The 19,054-nt window shown below is 40.8% G+C and overlaps 2 protein-coding genes across 4 annotated transcripts in view; one reads left to right on the top strand and one right to left on the bottom strand.

Moving 5' to 3' along the window:
* The first annotated feature begins 7 nt into the window (after positions 1–7).
* ORC6 (origin recognition complex subunit 6) lies at positions 8–5,689 on the top strand. The gene is made up of 7 exons (XM_067004329.1): positions 8–134; positions 227–356; positions 1,065–1,228; positions 2,333–2,422; positions 3,571–3,683; positions 4,653–4,727; positions 5,135–5,689. Exons 1-7 carry the CDS (start codon positions 70–72, stop codon positions 5,302–5,304), a joined length of 807 nt encoding a protein of 268 aa, XP_066860430.1. The 5' UTR covers positions 8–69; the 3' UTR covers positions 5,305–5,689.
* Positions 5,690–7,107: 1,418 nt separating this feature from the next.
* MYLK3 (myosin light chain kinase 3) overlaps positions 7,108–19,054 on the bottom strand; it is a 28,780-nt gene continuing 16,833 nt past the window's right edge. For all 3 annotated transcript variants that reach the window (XM_048073295.2, XM_013186888.3, XM_048073296.2), the window contains 9 exons: positions 18,204–18,309; positions 16,743–16,836; positions 16,308–16,417; positions 14,956–15,097; positions 14,425–14,495; positions 12,920–13,048; positions 11,682–11,834; positions 10,189–10,321; positions 7,108–8,822 (listed from right to left, as the gene is read on the bottom strand). In XM_048073295.2, coding sequence (XP_047929252.2) covers positions 8,751–8,822; positions 10,189–10,321; positions 11,682–11,834; positions 12,920–13,048; positions 14,425–14,495; positions 14,956–15,097; positions 16,308–16,417; positions 16,743–16,836; positions 18,204–18,309 — 1,010 coding nt within the window. In that variant the 3' untranslated portion in view covers positions 7,108–8,750. The remainder of the gene's footprint in view (positions 8,823–10,188; positions 10,322–11,681; positions 11,835–12,919; positions 13,049–14,424; positions 14,496–14,955; positions 15,098–16,307; positions 16,418–16,742; positions 16,837–18,203; positions 18,310–19,054) is intronic.

The raw sequence follows: 19,054 nt of genomic DNA, 5'->3' as shown, positions 1-19,054 counted from the left end.
GCGGCGAGGTGATTGGCGTGGGGAGCGGCCAGTGAGGCGCGGCGCGGCGCGGCGCGGGAGGCAGGGGGCATGGAGCGCGGTGCCGTGAGGCGGCTGGCGGCCAGGGCGGGCCTGGGCGAGCCCCGCGTCGTCAGGTGCGGGGCCGGGGCCGGGGCCGGGGCGGGGGTCGTCGCCGTTATGGTCACGGTCACGGTCACGGTCACGGAGGGCTCCCCGTGTGTTGCAGGAAGGCCGAGGAGTTCCTGCGGCTGTCCCAGGTGAGGTGCCCGGGGCTGATGGCGCAGACGACGGCCACGGGCAGCGCCGTGATGTGCCTGGAGCTGGCGGCCCGCGCCGCCAAGAGGCCGCTGGACAAGGTACGGGCGGGGGGCGCGGCCGGGCTCTGCTCAGCGAGCCCCGGCTGTGGGCGCGGTGCCCCCGCGGGCTGCGCTGCCACCGGGGCCCTGCCTGAGGTGCCAGGCGCGGGGCAGCGCCGCGGGCACACCGCGTGGTGACCCGCGCTCGCCTCGCCGTGAGTTCCAGCCCGTGTGCTGACAAACATAACGCCCACGGGGTGCGGGAGTCCCCATCCAGCCCGCGTTCAGCAGCCACGCCTGTAAACATCCATCTGCAGGCCCAGCTCAGTGGCGCTGAGCTGACAAGTAAGGTCCGAGAGGTGTTCCTCAGTGTCCGTCCGCAGAGGAGGAGAACTGGGCTGCATCTGGGCCCCCGAGGAGCAGCATGAGAGCATTGGTCATCTCTTCACGTTGCCCAGAGCCTGGGTACCTTTGTTTTTAACCTTTGTTTTTTCGTGTGAAAAAAGGGTCATGTCATCTTGCATAGAAAAGACAAACTTCATTTTGGGTGAAAAGGTCTAAAAATAATACGGCCTTAGAAGATGTGGCCTTCTCATTGGTTAGTCTGCCTGTATGCAGTGAAAACTTACAGCACTCATTGCACAAAATTGTTTAATATAGCAATTGAACTTCACCTTAAAGTAGTGTGTGGTTACTAACCTATTTCAGTTGTCTGGATAAGATGCCAGTCTTCTGCTAATCCTTGGGGCTTGTCTTTATCTTTGAAAGAGCTATTTTATTAAACTCTCCGGTTTGAACAAGACGACCTACCAGAACTCCATCAAGTCTTTGGAGTGTTTGCTAGAGGTGAACCCAAGACTGGGAATACGAGACCTGGCGGTGCAGTTCTGCTGCACGGAGGCAGTAAATACCGCTTCAAAAATACTGCAGAGGTGAGGAAGCTCTCAAGATCGCACCAGTAATTGCTAGTAAGAGTCTTTGTTTGTTAAATGTGTAAAGAGCTTGTTTGCAGGGGTCAGGTATCTCCCACTGACGAGTCCAGTGAGGTAAGTTCTTAGCACTGACAATCTAGCCACTTATCTAGGCCACTTTCTAAAAACGTGTTAGAAAGACTTAGCTTGTGAATCTTAGTAAGTCATTGTCTGAGTCCCAGTTCTTCAACTCAGAATAATGTAAAAAAGATAAGACATTTAGTCGTTGTAATTATCCACAGAATCACACTTCCACATGATCATGTCAGAGTTTAGAAGTAATGCTCAGTAGAAACAAATCCTCCTTTCTGGAGAAGCAAATCTCTTAAAACACACATTACATCTAAAAACATTAGGTAGAACACTTCAATGGTGATTCAACAGATTTAACTAAAACCTTGCTCTCTGTAGCATCTACTTTAACAAGAGCAATCACTGAAGAGCTCTGGAGTGCTGTTACCCTGCTAGCGTGTTTAAAAACTGTCAGGGATTCAAAGTATTCTGAGTTGCAGAACAGGGAACAAAGACCTGTGTATGCTTCTGGGTGCTTAATACAAACTAAAACAAATAGCCTGTGGACAGGGGACAGGTGGACAGTAAAAAATTAAATTCTTCACAGTGCTGAACATCCAGAAGTCATCTGCCATATATTGCACAGAGGAAGGCTTAAATAGGTATTACAGGAACTATAATAAATAACTATTAAAGAAACTATAATTCTACCCCATATAGTAGGATGGATTTATGTAAAGTATCTTAATACAATTTTTACATGTAATGTAGAGATAAAAGCAGGTGTAGATGGGGAACACCAGATTTCACTGACACGCTTTGATTCTGACCCCTAATTCGAAATACCTTTAATTCAAATAGAGGAGGTGATCCCCACTCCCTTCTTTTCCCTGTTTTGCTCTACTCAGCCAGTAACAGCTGTTTGTGCTTGACTAAGTTACAAAGGACCAAGTGATCCAATATGAGACCTGTTCAACTGCTGAGTGCCATGTGACAAATTAGTCTCAAGGGCTTCATTTGTGGAGAATGCGTTATACAAGTATTGTTTTTTAGGTACGAATCCAGCCTCCCCGAAGCACAGCAAATGGACCTTGATTTCTCAAAACCACTGTTTACAACAGCTGCATTATTCACTGCATGCAAGTGAGTACAGCTTGAGGGACCTTCTATGGGCTTAAATACCTGGTGAGACATCAACAGAAATAGTGCCTACAGTGTAAGCAGCTGACTTTTTTCAGCATGCCTGAGTAGTCAGAAGGCTCTTTCCTAGCACACCCTGCTTTCTTTACTCCTGGAGCTGGAGACAGGCCCAGCAAACAAGCCTACACTGCATTTGCCTTCAGGAGGAAGCAAAAGTATTCGTATCAGTTACACAGAAAAGGATCTTGAGATTTTTGTCCTAGAAAAATGAAATGTCTTCCCTTCTGTCTGATGGATGCTGTGGATAATTCCATTAGGACATACTATCCATGCCAGTAGTTGAAGAACTCCTGTTAGTGTTTTGCACTTTGCCCTTTTGCACTTTGCCCTCCTTTTCAGCCTAACCCATGTAACAATAGTAACATTTTTAGATTTAATGAGAACTTTTTTCCTTTGTCAGACTAGATTTGAGCTAGGCATAAAGCAAAAAGTTGTATGTGGCTTTTGGTGGAAGACTGCTCAGAGTTGCAAGAATGGCTTACTGGCTTATGTTTGAGCACCAGGAAGCAGCTGTTCAGAAGAATGAGAAGCTCTAAGCCCTACACAAACACATCCCGTGGCTCTAACCTCTGGGAGATGGATCTGTCTTAGCTGTAGGCCTGTATCAGCTTGGAAGACAGGTGTCAGGAGAGCCTGACTCAGACAATGCTTTGTAAGAATTTGCTTGCACACACGTCTTCCCTTTTTAACAATCTTTGGAAGCAATTCAGGTGCCACATAGTTTTACAGCTCTTGACAAATGTTCTGAGAGTGGTCCCATTCAGCTCTTGACAGTAGTAGGGTTTTGCCCTGGTTCCCTTAAAACCTGTAAAGTATCTTTTTCTAATAGTTTCCCCTTGTAATTTGTACTAACCATGGGATTCACTTCCTGATTTGTCTTGATCAGCTAGTGTAAGGGTCTTTTTTCTTTCCTTTTTTTTTTTTTTAAGTTAGTTTTTTTCTAAGTGAGGAAAGGATTAGAAAGGACAAAAACCTCTGGCATACCTTTCTTCATTCTCACAGGCAGCGTTGGTACAGTAAACATCACCTCACCTGAGCGATACTTGCTGAAGTGTTGTTTCCTACAAGGTTAAATCAACTTTCTGTTGTAGGTGCTTGAAGCTAAAAGTGGACAAAACTAAAATCTTGGCTACATCTGGGGTGAAAAAAGCAATATTTGATCGGCTGTGCAATCAAATGGAGAAGATAAGCCAGCAGCTCAGCAGTAAGTTTTTGGCCTTACCGTTGTAATACAGCATACCCATCACCTGGCCTCACAATGCCCCTCTCCTTTTCCACTGGTTATTTCATTCTGATCACTTTCAGCTGTTCCCTTCTAGTCAAACCTGCCCACTGTTCCAGTATGTTTCCTGCAGTCCAGTTCCCAGTCATAGTCTGGGACTGACTTGCTTCTGGGGAAGTCACAACAGCTTACAATGTGGCAATGCCAAAAATAACCTGTTTTCCTCTCTTCTCAAATGCTTGCTGCTCCATAAAATCTCTGCTGCAGTAATTTATTCCCTGCTTCTCCCATATCTTGGATTCCTCCTCCTTGCCTGCTTTCTGCATCTTGTTAACATAGCAACAAAACATGGAAATTACCATAAACATTTTGCTACCTCTGTTGCTTTGACTGACACTTCTGTGTTTTCCTTTCTTCCACTGCAGTGTTAACACACATCTAAGCCTTGATCTTCTGGTGGTAGTTCAGCCATTACCTGACACCAGGCCTCCACATGCAGCAGGCAGACATGAGGAGAGTCTTTCTTACCTGTTGTTGAACTTGCAGCTCTCTTCCCTCCTTTTTGTGGAGGAAGATTGAAACACAATACATGACTTCCCATCCTTGTATTTCTGCTCCTTCCTACTTATCTCCTTTTTTCCTTTCCCAGACTTTCATCCTCACGCTGCCACTGCCAGTACCCCTGCTCCACTTATCTTCATATTCATACCTGATGTTTTCTGGAGCATACTGCCTGAACCCAGACCAAAAGCCACTACTCTCTATCTAGGCATGGAGCTGCCCATAGCGAAATTACCCCCCCCACAGACAAGCAGCTAAGGGCAGCTGGTAGTTTCTGTATCAGATTAGGGAAGAATGTGCATCTGTATACAGTCTCCAGCATGTTGTGGGCATCTGTAATACAAAGCAGATGTAATGACTTTTATTTTTTTTTTTTTTTTTTTTTTTTAGCGGATGATGTCCCCCTGGCTGCAGAGACATCCGAAAGCCTGCAGACTGACCCGGAACACTGCGAGAAGGAAGACAGTAAGTCGCATTTAGCTATGAACTAAAACCAGAGCAGTTCTGGGCTTTGTTACTGCTTACTGATATTTCAGTTATATAATATCCTGTAAGAATCAGTTGACAGCAGCTTATACAATTCTGCAAGCCATTGCCTAACAAATGAACTAAGTGAACACAGCAGAAGGACGATGGTATTTATACTGTGGAGTTAAGTACAACTCCTAGTGGAGTTAAGTACAACTCTTCCATTCAGCTGCAGAAGTGAAGAGGTGACTTGTGGGAGGCAGGCAGAGGAGCAAACCACAGGATTAGGATAATGCAGTGATAGTCCTTGTACAGAGATAAACCTATCAATGTACACTTGCTGGTTATTCCCAGCACCATATTGCCCCTGATGGCCCATCATGGACTTGTTCTTTTTATCACAGGATCTGATGATGATGATGATGAGGTGCCATGTAAACAGCCAAAGACTGAAACAAAGCAAGACTATGAAGAATGGAAAAAGAGAATCCTGGAAAATGCTGCTAAGGCACAACAGACCAATAGGGGTACTGGTTCTGTGCCACCTTGTAATATCACTGCTGCTTGCTCATAATTTTAATTCCCCCTCTGCTGTAACAAGTATTCCAGTAGCATATGAGTAACAGCTGGCTGCTAGTCAGCTAATATTATTTATGAGCTAGTTTTTAAATATTTAGGATTTTTTTTATTAAATGACATTCAGATGATTTTTGTAAAAAGCATGTTTGATTACTTGCCAGGCTGGTATTCAAGCAGTTGAGGCATTAGGTAGTAAGATAGCTTTGTTTTCCTTGCTGCAAGAAGCAGGTAACATTTCAATGCCCTGTTAAATGTGAATAAATTTTAAGTTACACGACCTTGTGCCTCAGGCTGGAAGTAGTCAGTGAAAAGAGAGGGAGGGGACCAATGGCGCCTTGTTAAACTGCACAGACAGCCAAATTAAAGTCTGATAAAGTGTTTTCACTGTCAAATATTTTTGTCACTGAATTGAACTTAGTTTTTATGACCTGTGTGGGACTGAAGTCTCTTGTGCATGTAAGGGGGGGGGGGGCTAGCTGTTCCAAGAAACAATAAAGACACCAGAGAGAAAAGCTTTTTATTACACCATCAGGTTTTTGGCACTCGCTTTTCACATGTAAAATCCTTAGAGGGCAGGCAAAATAAAAGACAGAACAGTGCTGTGGAAGATATCTAGGGAACAAGTATTTCAAAGCCAGGGCAGTGGGGAATTTGCATCTCAGGGGCATAGGCCTCAGCTGAAGAGGAGAGGACTCTGCCCCATAGTTCTTGGAGGCAACTTCTGCAGTCCTACACTTTTATCCCATCTGTTATACTATAGTGAAGGAAAATCACAACTTCTAGCAGTGCAGGGCTAGTATAACGTTAATTAAAGTCAAACCAAGCCTGCTGCCCCTCTCTCTTTCGTGTTTTCTACGTGAGTTGTGCATACAGAAATCAACTTCCATAAACCCTCATTTCAAAATCCATGGGAAAGTAACTCCTCTCTGAACATAAAGATTTGAAACACTGTCCTCACATGAACTTCTCAACAGTATTTTAATGGCTTGCCAAAAACTCACCACAGTGCATGTTCCCTGCTTACATGGGTGCCACTGATGGCAGCAGGGTTACAGCTAGTTAATTCCTGCTTTAGCTTTCAGTTTATGGAGAATTTTTTTTTTCATACTCACTGTTCCAATGTCCTATAGACCGTGTCCTTTTAGCTTTTTGTAGACCCCTAAGCAAAATGCACAATTTCACAGTGTGAAACATCCCATAAGGCTGCAGAGACGGTCGGTCTTCCTAGACTCTGCAACAACATCATTCTGCAGTACAAAAGGGATTTCTTTCTGTTAAGAGCTCAGTAGCAATTCTACAGGTCAGATGCAGCCTCTCTTTGTAGAAAATGGAGAGGAAATAGAAGACAGCAGAGAACATCTCTATTTATTACCCTCTTACAAAAATAGAGGAAGAAGCGCACTAAGTAGAAAATCAAAACTTACTAAACATTTACCTTTCATTTCTTTGCCTCCCAATGCAATTGAAGCATTAAAGAAAGGAAATAACTTCTGGTCAACTGTAATTAGCAAGAGCCAAATTAATTCCTGATGAGAGTCCTGAAATGAACCACTAACTTTTTCAGGGAACAGACTCCAAACAAATGCCTGATGGGCAGAGAAAAATCTTAAGTTAATCAACCCCCACTGAGTAGGAGCTGTAACAAAATATCCCCTATTAAGTCTCATATGTGGCAGAGGGTCCTCAGGATTGGAGAGAACCCAAGCTAGTGGATGAGCATTCTGTAGTTAAGACCTATTCAAAGATGCTATCAGGTCTGATTTTTTATTTTTTAAAACAAAGAGGAGGATTAGGCCTGTTCCATTATAATGTAATTTATTAGTATTAGTTCAGAAATATACAGACCAACGAATATAATCACATCTAGCATGCAGAACCACTGTGGAAGAAAAACATAAACAAAAGTGGGCCTTCACAGAAGGTGATACATTGTCAAGATTACCTCATTTGATTTTAATCATTTTTCCCTGTGTTGATTCTGGAAGTGCTGCACAAGCCCAGAATCCAGGAGTAAAAAGTGAGAAGCACTAGAGTGGAAAAGATGACAAGGGTAAGCCATTCCTGAAATCCTCTTTTTTTCTTAGCAACCAACCCTGTTGCTAATTCGAGAGATATAAAAGTCCATAAAGTTAATGGAAGCTTGACGCCCTTTGCTGGAAAGCTAATTTTAAGAAAAAAATAGAAGCTAATACTACTAAGAGCTCATTCAGCTCACACCGAGTTTGGCAGAAACCAGTATAGGAATAAAGGAAACCATAGGTCTAATTTTAAAAAATGTTATACTTCTAGCTGCAAGACTGTAAGTGGCTCCAGCTCTTTATACATCAGGAAGAAGTTTTAACATTGCAAATAAGTAGAGTGAAGAAAGTTTAATGTTTGAGAGCAGAGTGGAGAAAAAGGGCTTCAACCTCCCAGCTGGGCCAAAGGCAAAGTCAGGCAATATGCTATTTCTCTGCCACTGAATAGCATTAAGATGTGTTTTGCATATCACAGCATATCCATTTTCCGTGTAAACTTCATTAGAATTGTCACAAAGGAGAAAAAAATCCTCAAACTAAAACTTAAGTCACAGCCAATGAAAAGCACTCACAAAATTTAAATGTGTAATCAAGTGTCTGGAAGTCTTTTCTGGACAACATGAGATCTTTTTGCACAGAACCAACAGTCATTAGGTAACTTTTATTCGTGGCAGTTTCCCTTATCCCCACCCCAAAGTAAAAGTTCAATCAATTCAGCTCAACTCAGTTGATGATAAGAAAAAACAATAATGGACAAATTGACTTAAATTGTTTCAAACCAGATTCGTCTTATTTGCTAACTAGGCAGTACCTTCTCTTTAAAGGAGAATAGGAAAAAAAAAGAATCAAAAATTCTCGAGTAGTTGTACTGAATCATCACCCTTATGTTTTAGAAAAAAATAATCTTTAGGGAAAACTTACAGAATAAAAGGATGTCCAATATCCTTTTTTTTTTTCCTAAGTAATAGACACCTGAGGAAAAAAAAAAAAGGGCCACTCTTCTGGCAGTGCTCTGAAATTGATGATGTACAGCAGTTGCGAAGAAAGCCTTTAGAGACCCCATGCTTAGTGTGAGAAACCGAAAAACTGCCCAGGTGTTTTCTGGTATAAACAGACCAACAATATTCTGCAGAATCAAAGCCTTCAGCAAGAAGTCAGCCCTACTAACTGCCATATTCTTCCATCACCATGTACAGCTAAAAACTTGTAAAAACAAACCAAGGTATTTTCTGGTTTCAGAAGTCATTTCAGTGCCTCTGCCCCAAGGCACTTCAGGAACCTAAGCACTAACACACAATATTTGAGAAAGGCAGATGCAAAACTTTACGTTATAAAAGAAAAGGGTAGAAACTATTGAATATACGGAGTCCTTCTCCCAGGGCTTCATGTCCGTCTTCATGAGTGCTAGATGCTTCTTACAAGCTTATGGAAGCTTGACAGCCATACTCTGAAATCTCTTCAGTCTGTTAGCAGCAGCCACCACATAAAAATGTTTCTGTGAACAAAACAGAATAGTCCAAGTGTGAGTGTAACTGAAGTAAAGGACTTTCTGTGGCCGACATGGAGTTTCTTTCAGCGCAGAAAAAAATCCATTTACCTCTAGCCACCCACACCTTGTGTGCATCGCTGTGCATAACAGCTGTGTATTCTGTATTTTAAAGACTGGTTATACAGTGACCAGCTGAAGCAAAGTCCTACTTTTATGAAGGTGCTGAAACATGCTACTCTTGGTGAAAATCTGAGGTGGATAAAAAACTGGCCAAACAGGCAGGCCCAATATTCTCATCACTGGAACAAAGTTAGTTGGAGGCCCGTTACTAGCGGTCAATATTGGGTCCAGTCCTGTTTAACATCTTCATTAATGATCTGGATGATGGGGCAGAGCATTCCCTCAGCAACCTTGCAGGTGACAGAAACCTGGGCGGAGTGGCTGATTCACCAGAGGGTCATACTGCCACCCAGAAGGACCTCAGCGGACTGGAGGAATGGGCTGACAGGAACCTCACCAAGTTCAGTGAGGGGAAATGTGGAGTCCTGCACCTGGAGAGGAACAACCCCGTGACCCAACACATGCTAAGGGCTGACTGGCTGAAAAGCACCTTTGCAGAAAAAGACCTGAGGGTCCTCGTGTCTTTAGATGATGTAATTTTTAAAACACAAATGCAAAAGTGTGAGAAGAAATAGCTGGAGTGCAAGAATGGAGAAAGCGTAAGTCTCAAGTTTAACTCCTTGACAAGGAATTACAGCTCTCCAGTGATAGGAGAAAAGGAAATGGACCTGAGTTGTCCTCACATTTCCTCCATTGCTTATTCGTAAAAGATTACAACGTTCGCCTTTCAGGAGCAATTATTTACAATCCAATAAAGACTCCAGTAGAAATTCTCATCTATCATTTCTTCAGCCAAAATTTACTTCTGAAAGAGTATGGGCTTATCAGAAAGGTCCTGACGAGTTCTCTGGATGTGTTTAAACCTATTTTTTTCTCTTTTTTCTCTTCCACTCTCTGCAGTGGGAGGCACAAAACTGCCTTAGGTTGTACCCCTACCTCATAGTGACAACACAACAAAGCAACTGTTGTCAATGCACAAATATCTCCATTATGAAAACAAAACAAACAAACAAAAAAAAAACACAAAAAATCATTCAGAGTAAGCTAAACAGCATTTGAAGCCTCTGCACTTGTAAAGAAATCAGATGTAAAACTTCAAATACTAATTAGAAGGAGACTTCCCAAACTCATGTTAACAAGAAAAAACCCTACAAGTAAAAGTAAGCCAAGATACAAAGAAGCAGAGAATGTCCCTGCCTGTGCTGAGCTGTTTTTCCTCTGGACATAAATTTTCCAGGCTTAGTCTAGTTACCTTCCATTTTCTCTGAGCCATGTAACTCTGCAGCAACAACTGGGACTTCAGGCGAAGCTTGGACTTCTTGGCTTTGGCAGGCAGATTGTTTAACCACTCGTGTTTCAAACACTGTGTTGCACTCATCCGGCAGCTGCAGCAAAGGAAATCTAACATGTAAACACAGCCATCCTCTTGCCATTTTCAGAGCCTTGTGCTCCTCAATCTTACTGATCAAAGAATTTTGCCTTAAATAAACCAACGCAAGTTCTTGAAATGCTGTTCAACCCAGATCATAGGGTCTTAACGACATCCTTCACTCTCCAGCATAAGGAGTGAGTGGTGTGAAAAGCTGCCAGGGGGTCTGCAGTGGGTTGATTGTCCTGTCCTTAAATATTCAGTTGTGACTTTTTTTTTTTGGGGGGGGGGGAGGTGTTTTGAAGCAGCAGCTGTACAGGTTCATCAATTTATGTACCATTTTGTTATATGCATCAAGAACTGCTGAGAGAATCACTTCATACAAAAAAATATTTTTGCTGTTACCTATCTACCCCTATAGTGCAGGCTTATTCTGTGCCTCATATTTAAAAAGCACAAATGTCTGTTCACCCTAAACTTGGATCAAGCTAAGCACAGATTATACCCTGACATTCATCAGCAGGCCCAAATGTGAAAGCCTATACAAAAGCTTTGAGAAATACAGTAATAGAGAAACGAGTTTTATTTGGGAAGGTTTGGGGGGGGGAAAGCAGCAGGGGGAAGAGAGACAGAAAAGGTTGAGAAAAAAATTGTTCAGAATGTAATTAGTAAGCTAATGGATTTGTCTGATTTAGGTAATGACCTCGAAGATACTAATATTCTAAGCACTTCTTTGAATTCCCCTCAAACACACAATCTATTGTGTGCATCATTTCCTGTTTTGATTAGTTTTGTATCACTACTCAGCAAGAGAAAAAAACTTCCTACCCACTTACCCCATCCATCTCCACAGTCATAGTCTGACATCAACATTACCCTCACTCTCTTGGCATTTCATACATAAAATTGTTTTTTATTTCACTGGAGCCCAGAATAAGAAGCCACATGCAGAGTTAAGTCCCAAATGCTCCCTAATATCTACCAAATGCATTTAGACTACTTTTGAAGAGAACTATGCACATTTTCACAGCTGCAGCTTCCATTTATCCTCTGTGGCATTCAAGATTTTTTTTTTTTAACGAAAGAAATAGCTTTTGCTCAGCGAAGGAATATTAAAGACAGATTCCTACAGAGCAAGTCCTTCCAGATTTCCTTTGTTCTGCTTGTGTTGATGCTGCTGTGAAAGGCAACATTCCTCAGCCACAGTACATAGACATCTTCCTTTTAAACAGGGGCTTCTGAATCACAGAGAAACTGCCCAGTAAGCACAAGTAGAGCAAACAAAAACGTCACATAATAAGTTCTCATTGTTGACTAACTCAAACAGTCAGCTAGGAAGAACTTCATGTTATTAGGTGATCAGAGAAGGAAAGTACCTTTTCTCTTTCACAAGTAGTCTGGAAATAAAGTCTTTTGCTTCCTCTGATAGCTGTTCAAATGCTTCTGCATCAAAATCCCAGCTGCAATTGACTACGTAATTCATCGTCTCTGCATCAGTTTCTCCCAGGAATGGGGACAGGCCACTAAGCCTTAAAAAAAGAAAAAAAAAAAAAAAGTGGAATGGGAGGTAAGTAGCTATACGCAAGATGAGTTTCTCCTCTCCTGAATCCTCTGCTTTATAATTGTAGGTAGCTTATCAAGAGGAAGGGCTTTCAGTTATTGGGGGGGGGGGGGGGGGGGGGGTGTTCAAGTTCTCAGTCCCTATTAAAGATAAGCCAATAGTTCGGAGTAATAAAGCATCATCATATCATTAGTGTTACTGTCTAGCGCCTAAGTCAGGGAGCATTGTTAACAGATCCCCCCAAAAAAATAATTCAGCAGGGATTTAAGTACATACTTCAGTGCATTCCCAGCTAGGAAAGCTAGGAGGGCTCAAGAGCTTTCCTAAACCAAGGTGCATATCCCAGTTTGGCCTGAATTAAACTGAATTCTGAACAATAGCATCCTGTTTTCAGTTAGTTTCTAAGCCCTGATTTATTGTTTCAATAATTTATTCAGCTGCTTTTTGGCTAACAAATTTAAACCAGAAATTTATCTCGTTCACAGAAAGCATCTGTGCAAAATTCTGAGAATTTTTCAAACAGAATCAGCTTGTCAGAAGCCACAGATTTTGGACAGACAAACCCTCCACAGCCACCATGCAGATATTGGAGATGTTTTACCCTCATTTGTACCATGACCTGTGGTCTAACATCTGACATTAACCCCTCTGTGCAGATGCATACCAAGTCCCAGCTAATAAAATAATCAGACTGCAAATTTGAAAATTAATCTATATCCTCAAGAACACAATCAAAATGGAAATTTAGACATGCTTTGGTCCACTCCTCTGAGTAATCATGACCTGGCCCACTTTAACTTGCTAAATAAGTCGGTAAATACATTTATGTATTTATCAAAAGGGTTACTTGTTGTTTAGAGACTTAATATCCACCTTATATCTTCATATTAAAAGGCTGTGGCTTGGGGTTGTTTGTTTTTAACAGAATGAATTAGGAGTCACATCCAAATGGACTCAATGGCTGTTGCATTCCTGCTTTGCAGATACACTTCACTGGTGTGTTCTTGCAGAGCCTTTCGTGCCATTACCACAATCCCTTGCAGGCTTACTTACAACATGTACGTGATGACTCCTACACTCCACATGTCTGTTGGGAAGGAAACAAACTCATAGTTCACTACTTCAGGAGCCAAGAACTCTGGAGTTCCAAAATTAACCTTCAGTTTTTCACGAGGCTTGTACCTTTATCAGAAAGAGACATGCATCAGTGCTGAGAGCAGGCTGGGGAAACAAACCTCTCATTTGTAAAAATCAAGGCATGCCTAAAAGGACAGTGCATCCAGACTCACCCAGACAACCAGGACAGCATTAAGGTCTTAAAAGGATAAATTGGTGAATTTTGCTGTGACCACAGGTGTAATAAACCATCAGCTATCCCCTTGCCAGAGCAAAACAAAAAGGAAGACCAAGCGCAATAAAACTTGCAGAGGCCTCTCCCAGAAAGTGATAGAAGATTCTCTGCCAGGCTCCACAGGATGCTTTCCAGCAGATACTGTCCAACACAAAATAAATAAACCAGCTTCCATTGAAATGGGTTAGAAGAGCATTAGCTTTGTGGGATGTGGCCAGCTGTACCTCAGGGTAAAGGTCTACATAACAGATATGAGCACAGTATAACTGCTAAGGTGGGACTCTGAAGAGGATTATTTGAGCTTGGTAACAAGCAAAACAGTGATCCATATAGAGAGAAAATGATACTGTTTTATTACTTAAAAGTGAAGGGTACAGACACGGAATAACCAGTAATGTTTCACATATAGCAGCTGAAGCCACACCTATGTACAGAGACAGAAAACAATTAAAGCATTGCTTTTACATCTCCATTTCCTCGAAGATTTTGTTTCAATCCTGCTTTAGTGAAAGTTTGCATCTTTACCCTCCTTCTCAAAACGAAAATAAATTAGCCTCAGTATATCCATTTGTTTTCATAAAATACTTCTAACAGAAAGGAGTCCTTGGACAGATGACAGGGTTTGATACATACGCACACATCGGTACATCTATGTATGTACCAGGTTTTGGCTTAACAAGCCCCAAAGGGTTTAGAGAAGAAATACACATTTTTATTGTTATACCATCAGGATTCATTCTTTTCTATTCTAGAGGAACTGATTCATGCTCCCACAGCTTTCCTCTAACAAGGCAAGCAAAGTAAAAGACAGAAAAGTCTGTATTTCTCTAAGGGTTTCCCATTTCATGGGGGATGGCTCAAACATTTTTGTTTAGCAGATAATTTCCACAACCAGAACCTGCACAACAAAACTCAGCAGTCATGAAGTCCCTAGAACCTTCATGAAGTCCCTAGAGTAAAAGCTCTACATGGGGAATCATTTTGAGATAATTAGAACAGCAGCATAGGTTTATCCAACAGAAACATTATTTGAAAATGTAATTAGATAATTAATGCACACAGCAGAAAACTCATGACTGCAGCAGCATACTAGTGAACTCATTCACATATCAGAATCACTTTAGGGATCCCAAAACACAAAAAATATAACAAGAACTACCGAAAACACGTTTATTTAAAAAAAAAAAAATCATAACTGAACTCTTACCTCCTTGCTAATCCAAAATCAATAATTTTAATCTGGTTTCCTGTGTGGTTTACACATAATATGTTTTCAGGCTACAAAAAGATAAGAGAGTATTTTTAGTTAAATTTATGTCTGAGAAACAAATCTAGCAAAAGAGTAAAAAAAACTCAGAGACAGTAGTCATAATTTTTAAGATGATTTTTTTCCTTCTATTCCCATTACGGAAGAGACTTGACTGGCATACTGAGTTAACGAACGGTTTGGGTTTTGATCTATAAAGAAGTTTAACTTGTTCCTGTGAACTTTTGTGTTCCTCTGTGAAAACAGAGTAGAAGTTTTGCCTTCAAAAGCAAGCTACCAAAAAAACATTGAAAAAATACGAATCTCTAAAGCTTCATTCACTGTGACTACTCAATTAAGGAAGTCTTCTTTTTTTTCCTTTTTTTTTTTTTAAATGAAATAAGTCAATGAAATAATTCTCTTCTTGCAATTAGAGACTGTAGTGGTCCAAACCACAGCAACACTAAAGAGTAAAGAGTATGAACTACTGACCTTCAGATCTAAATGGAGAATATAATGCTGGTGCAAGTAGTGGACTCCTTCACAGATTTGTTTGGTAAATAAGATTGCATCCAACTCTGTTAGATGGTAGTTTTCATCTATGATCCGGTCAAATAATTCACCACCATCAAGACTAAAATTTTGACATAGAGAAGTGTTAAAAAAGCTAAAATTCCTCATTAGCTCAACTTATTTCCAAGTTGGAAACTTAAGTCCTAATTTAGCACAGGACCTAACATTACCATCCAGTAAAAGTGTATCAGTATTCTCAATGACTTCAGGAAAATTATTTTTGAGTGTGAGATTAAGTATTAATCTACAGCACCTTCCACATTGGAAAACTTGTTGCTAATATTTGGTGGGTGCAGGGAGAATCAAACAAACTCAAGACCACACAACTTGGAGACCAGATGGGAAACTGGAGAAAGCCTAGAGAACGGAACTCTTCAACCTACACAGTGTAATGAATGAAACTTCTAAAACTGAAAGCTGCTTTACATGAGCTGACAATTGAAATTCAGTCTGCACAAAAATTAAGAGAACATTACATCAAACATAGCTCCAACAAGGTTCTGCAACAAAACAATTCTAATTTTCTATTTTAAAAATTGTAATATACACATTTTAAACGTACTGTGTTTATATTTGCTATTTCATTTTGTTTCCTTTTTTCCTTCACACCATTAACAATTAGTTCTGTAGTGGAAATTCGGTTTGTGTATAAATGAAAAGCAATATGCAACTACACAGAAAAGCCAGGAGGCATACATCATTAGATCTCCCTTTTGTGAATTCCATATTTGATTTAGATTTTTTTTTTTAAGCTGCAAATGGGAAGGCATGCTTATTAAGCTTCATATTATTCAAATGGGAGCAGACCATGGATGTAAGAAATTACTTTCTTTCTCCATGTCTATTCTATTTCTACTTGAAACGCTTCACTTCTCCTCTTGTCTGGGTCTCTCACATTCACTTTTTCTCTGAGGTTTTACTTACCCGCAACACTTCTTTAGAATTTGGTAGCTAGGTACAATGTTAGAGGGCCTGTAAGTTAAACTAAAATGAAGAATGAACCACAGTGAAGTTCTGTTCATTAACTGTCTTGTAATTTGGTTCGTGCACTTGAAGATAGCTACCTTTCTTGGCACTTGCTTAAACCACAAGGTTGCCAAATATATATATTTTTACCTGAAGAAATTACCTTGAAAATAAGTATTTTCTACTCTCACAGGCTGTGAAGCCACTCGAGACTTTTTCACACCTCGGAATTATCATTCTCAGTTTCTTTTAGTGACCAAAGCAAACTCCAAAAACTGACACTTTCTGAGATAATTTAAACTTACTATTCCATGATCAAAGTGATATTATTTTTGGCTTCAAAGGCATCATAAAGCTGGATCAGATTCACGTGATTTAATTGGTTCATTATGTGAATTTCATTTTTCACTTCCTCCTGAAAAAGGAACAAATTAACAAAAAATGAGCAAATATGCTCCTTAATTTCTAATATATTCAAATATAATTATTTAAAACCCTACAGCAGCTATACCACAGGCCTCATGTGAACAAAAGGCTTAATCACAAACACTGGAGATGACAAACAGTCAAACAAAGCCCAAGCTACTACTTAATAAGACAGATTTTACAATATTTGATACTATGCAATGAGAAGTTGACTTCTATGGTCTGATTCAGTGAGGTAGTGCTAAGGTGTTTGCAATACACTCATGTAAAATGAGCAACAGTATGCTCATTTAGGTTCACAGGAACATGGTTACCTTTTCTTTTGCTCCTTTCACTTTTATGATTTTGGCTGCCAGATTGAGACCAGTTGCTATTTCCGTGCACTTGTGGACTTGCCCAAAACGCCCCCTGTTGATACCAAACAAAAGTTGGAATACAGATTAACACAGCTCACTGCAAAAAAACTTTTCAAACTATTCTTATCATTGATTTAAAAATAGCACAGTACAAAGTGAACAGAATCAGGTGGCCAGCAGCATGAATCTCCTCTTTCTCTCAGCTTATGAAGGATTAGTTTTATCTTTCCAGCCAGTTGTTCAATGCTTACATTAAAATATTATGCCCCCTTCGTATTACTACATTTCATAATGGTATGATGACCTGATGATATTCTTTTTCGGTTCTGTAACTGTACCCACTTGCTGTCCTTCAGTGATGTGTTAGTGGGTATATTAACAAGGATATTTCTGTCTTGATCTCATAACTTTTAAAATGACTAACACCCATAACCGTAGCCACTCCACAGGCTGTATTTCTTGCATGTTGTAAATTCTCCCCTGTGTAACCCAGATACATTAATGTCCCTTGGGATGATTTCTAAACATCATCTTCCCTGCTATTGCATCATCAGGCTTATACTTGAGCCATATACGTACTTGGATTAGCCTGTTAATCAAAGCTTCTCGTCAGATAAGTAAGTATACAGCCACACAAAGGCTGAAGCAGCTGCAGATTTCCCATGAGTGAAGACTAAATGCAAGGTCAACATAATTATAATTTTTCCCCTTAGTTTTCTTTCACAAAATATTCAGCATGGCAGAAAAAAGATCTTTAGAAGCTGCCTGACCTAGCAGGCTTTGGTGACTTGAAATGCTTTGAATCTGTCTGCCTGAGGGTTACAAGTTTTTCTCACAACTCCAGCTGTGGCCAGGATTATTACAACAAATGCAAAAGACAGTCATCCAAGATCACAGTCAGGAGTCTGAAAATGGAACTAGGGCAGAAACCAGTAACCTAAAGAACTTGGAGGTGCCCTTAGATTATATACCAACCCACAGGTAGGTTGATACAAGGGAAACTATCATAGCCCAAAAAAAGCCGTGAGGATGAACAGAGGCATAGAAAGATCTGACATCCTATTTGCATTCTTTTTCCTTGCTTCACTATCCTAGATAAAATTTACTCTTTTCTTGCTCTACTTTCAGTTCCAACCAACTTCTACAAGGCTTAAGGCACTGAGAATGTTACAGAACGTGACCATATCAAAATAGAAGAGAAGGTATTCATAAGATATACCAAAAACAGCTAGATACATTTGAATCACTTTTTGCTCAACTCAAACCCACGGAGTAAAGAAGTGAGCTGGTATCTGTCGCTCCCCATGCTGCTGCACGTTGGAGCCACCTGAAGATGACCTCTCTAGTTCTTGATCTAACTGCATTTCCTTGTGACTTAGCCACCACCTGCAGTACAGCTTTAGGGACACAGAGACTTACCCCCCAAGTACTTCATGACGACACACTGAGTAGCACGTTGTCACTTCTGTTTGCTTGACACTCACTATGCGATGTTCAAAAGGAGCCGGGGGAGAAGGGCTGTCATCTAAAGAGAAGGAAACCAGGTTATTGAGACATTTTGCCACATAGTACTGCACCTTCAGCTTCCTCATACCAATGTTTTCGGTCCACAAGACATGCATGCCACCTTGTTGTGTTGGTCAGTAAAAGGAGACGTCTCAATTGTCTTTTGTGGTTCTGGTACCTACAGCTCCACAAATCATATATCCCCTTACTTTCAGCATCACTATTCCTGAAGGGGCAAGCCCAGTTTCTCAGAGATGAATTGCTGAGGTAGAGCTGGGAATGCAAAACACAAACACAGCTCTTCCCCTGCTGCAGCACTCAGCTTTTCTGTGGCAGCAGGGCTCTAAGGGAAAAATACCAGGGGTCCAGACAAGCCAACCACAGACTGCAGCTGGTAAGCTGCTCGTGAATATGCTCAAAACTGAACTTTAGTATAAAGCACTTCAGTACAGGACTACCCTCTCTCATCTTTTCTCTTTGCTTCCTGTTCATCTACCATGTCATCACTTTTTCTTCTACTGGAATTTGGATAAGCACTGCAGTATCTGGATAACATTAAACATGAAATTCTTTTACTATTTTTAGAGTGGAATGAAAGTAAAATACCTAGAAACAATGGAATTATTTCTTCATTTTAAATGAGAATCAGTTGAGTATGCAAACTCAAGTACTTGGCTTTTTATCAAAAAAGTAAAGAAAGGATTACAAAAATATATACATTTGCATTTGTAGAGAGCCATAAGGGAGGTACTGAAAACATCCAA

This window comes from Anser cygnoides, chromosome 12, assembly GCF_040182565.1.
Source record: "Anser cygnoides isolate HZ-2024a breed goose chromosome 12, Taihu_goose_T2T_genome, whole genome shotgun sequence".
NCBI classification, from domain to species: Eukaryota; Metazoa; Chordata; class Aves; order Anseriformes; family Anatidae; genus Anser; species Anser cygnoides.
This window is presented reverse-complemented; position numbering and strand designations above follow the sequence as displayed.

Excerpts from the sequence above, each read along its gene's own strand:
- ORC6 (XM_067004329.1), top strand. The coding sequence starts at position 70 with ATGGAGCGCGGTGCCGTGAGGCGGCTGGCGGCCAGGGCGGGCCTGGGC. Across the intron at positions 135-226 it reads GGCGAGCCCCGCGTCGTCAG|GAAGGCCGAGGAGTTCCTGC; the intron begins GTGCGGGGCCGG and ends CGTGTGTTGCAG. Across the intron at positions 3,684-4,652 it reads GATAAGCCAGCAGCTCAGCA|CGGATGATGTCCCCCTGGCT; the intron begins GTAAGTTTTTGG and ends TTTTTTTTTTAG.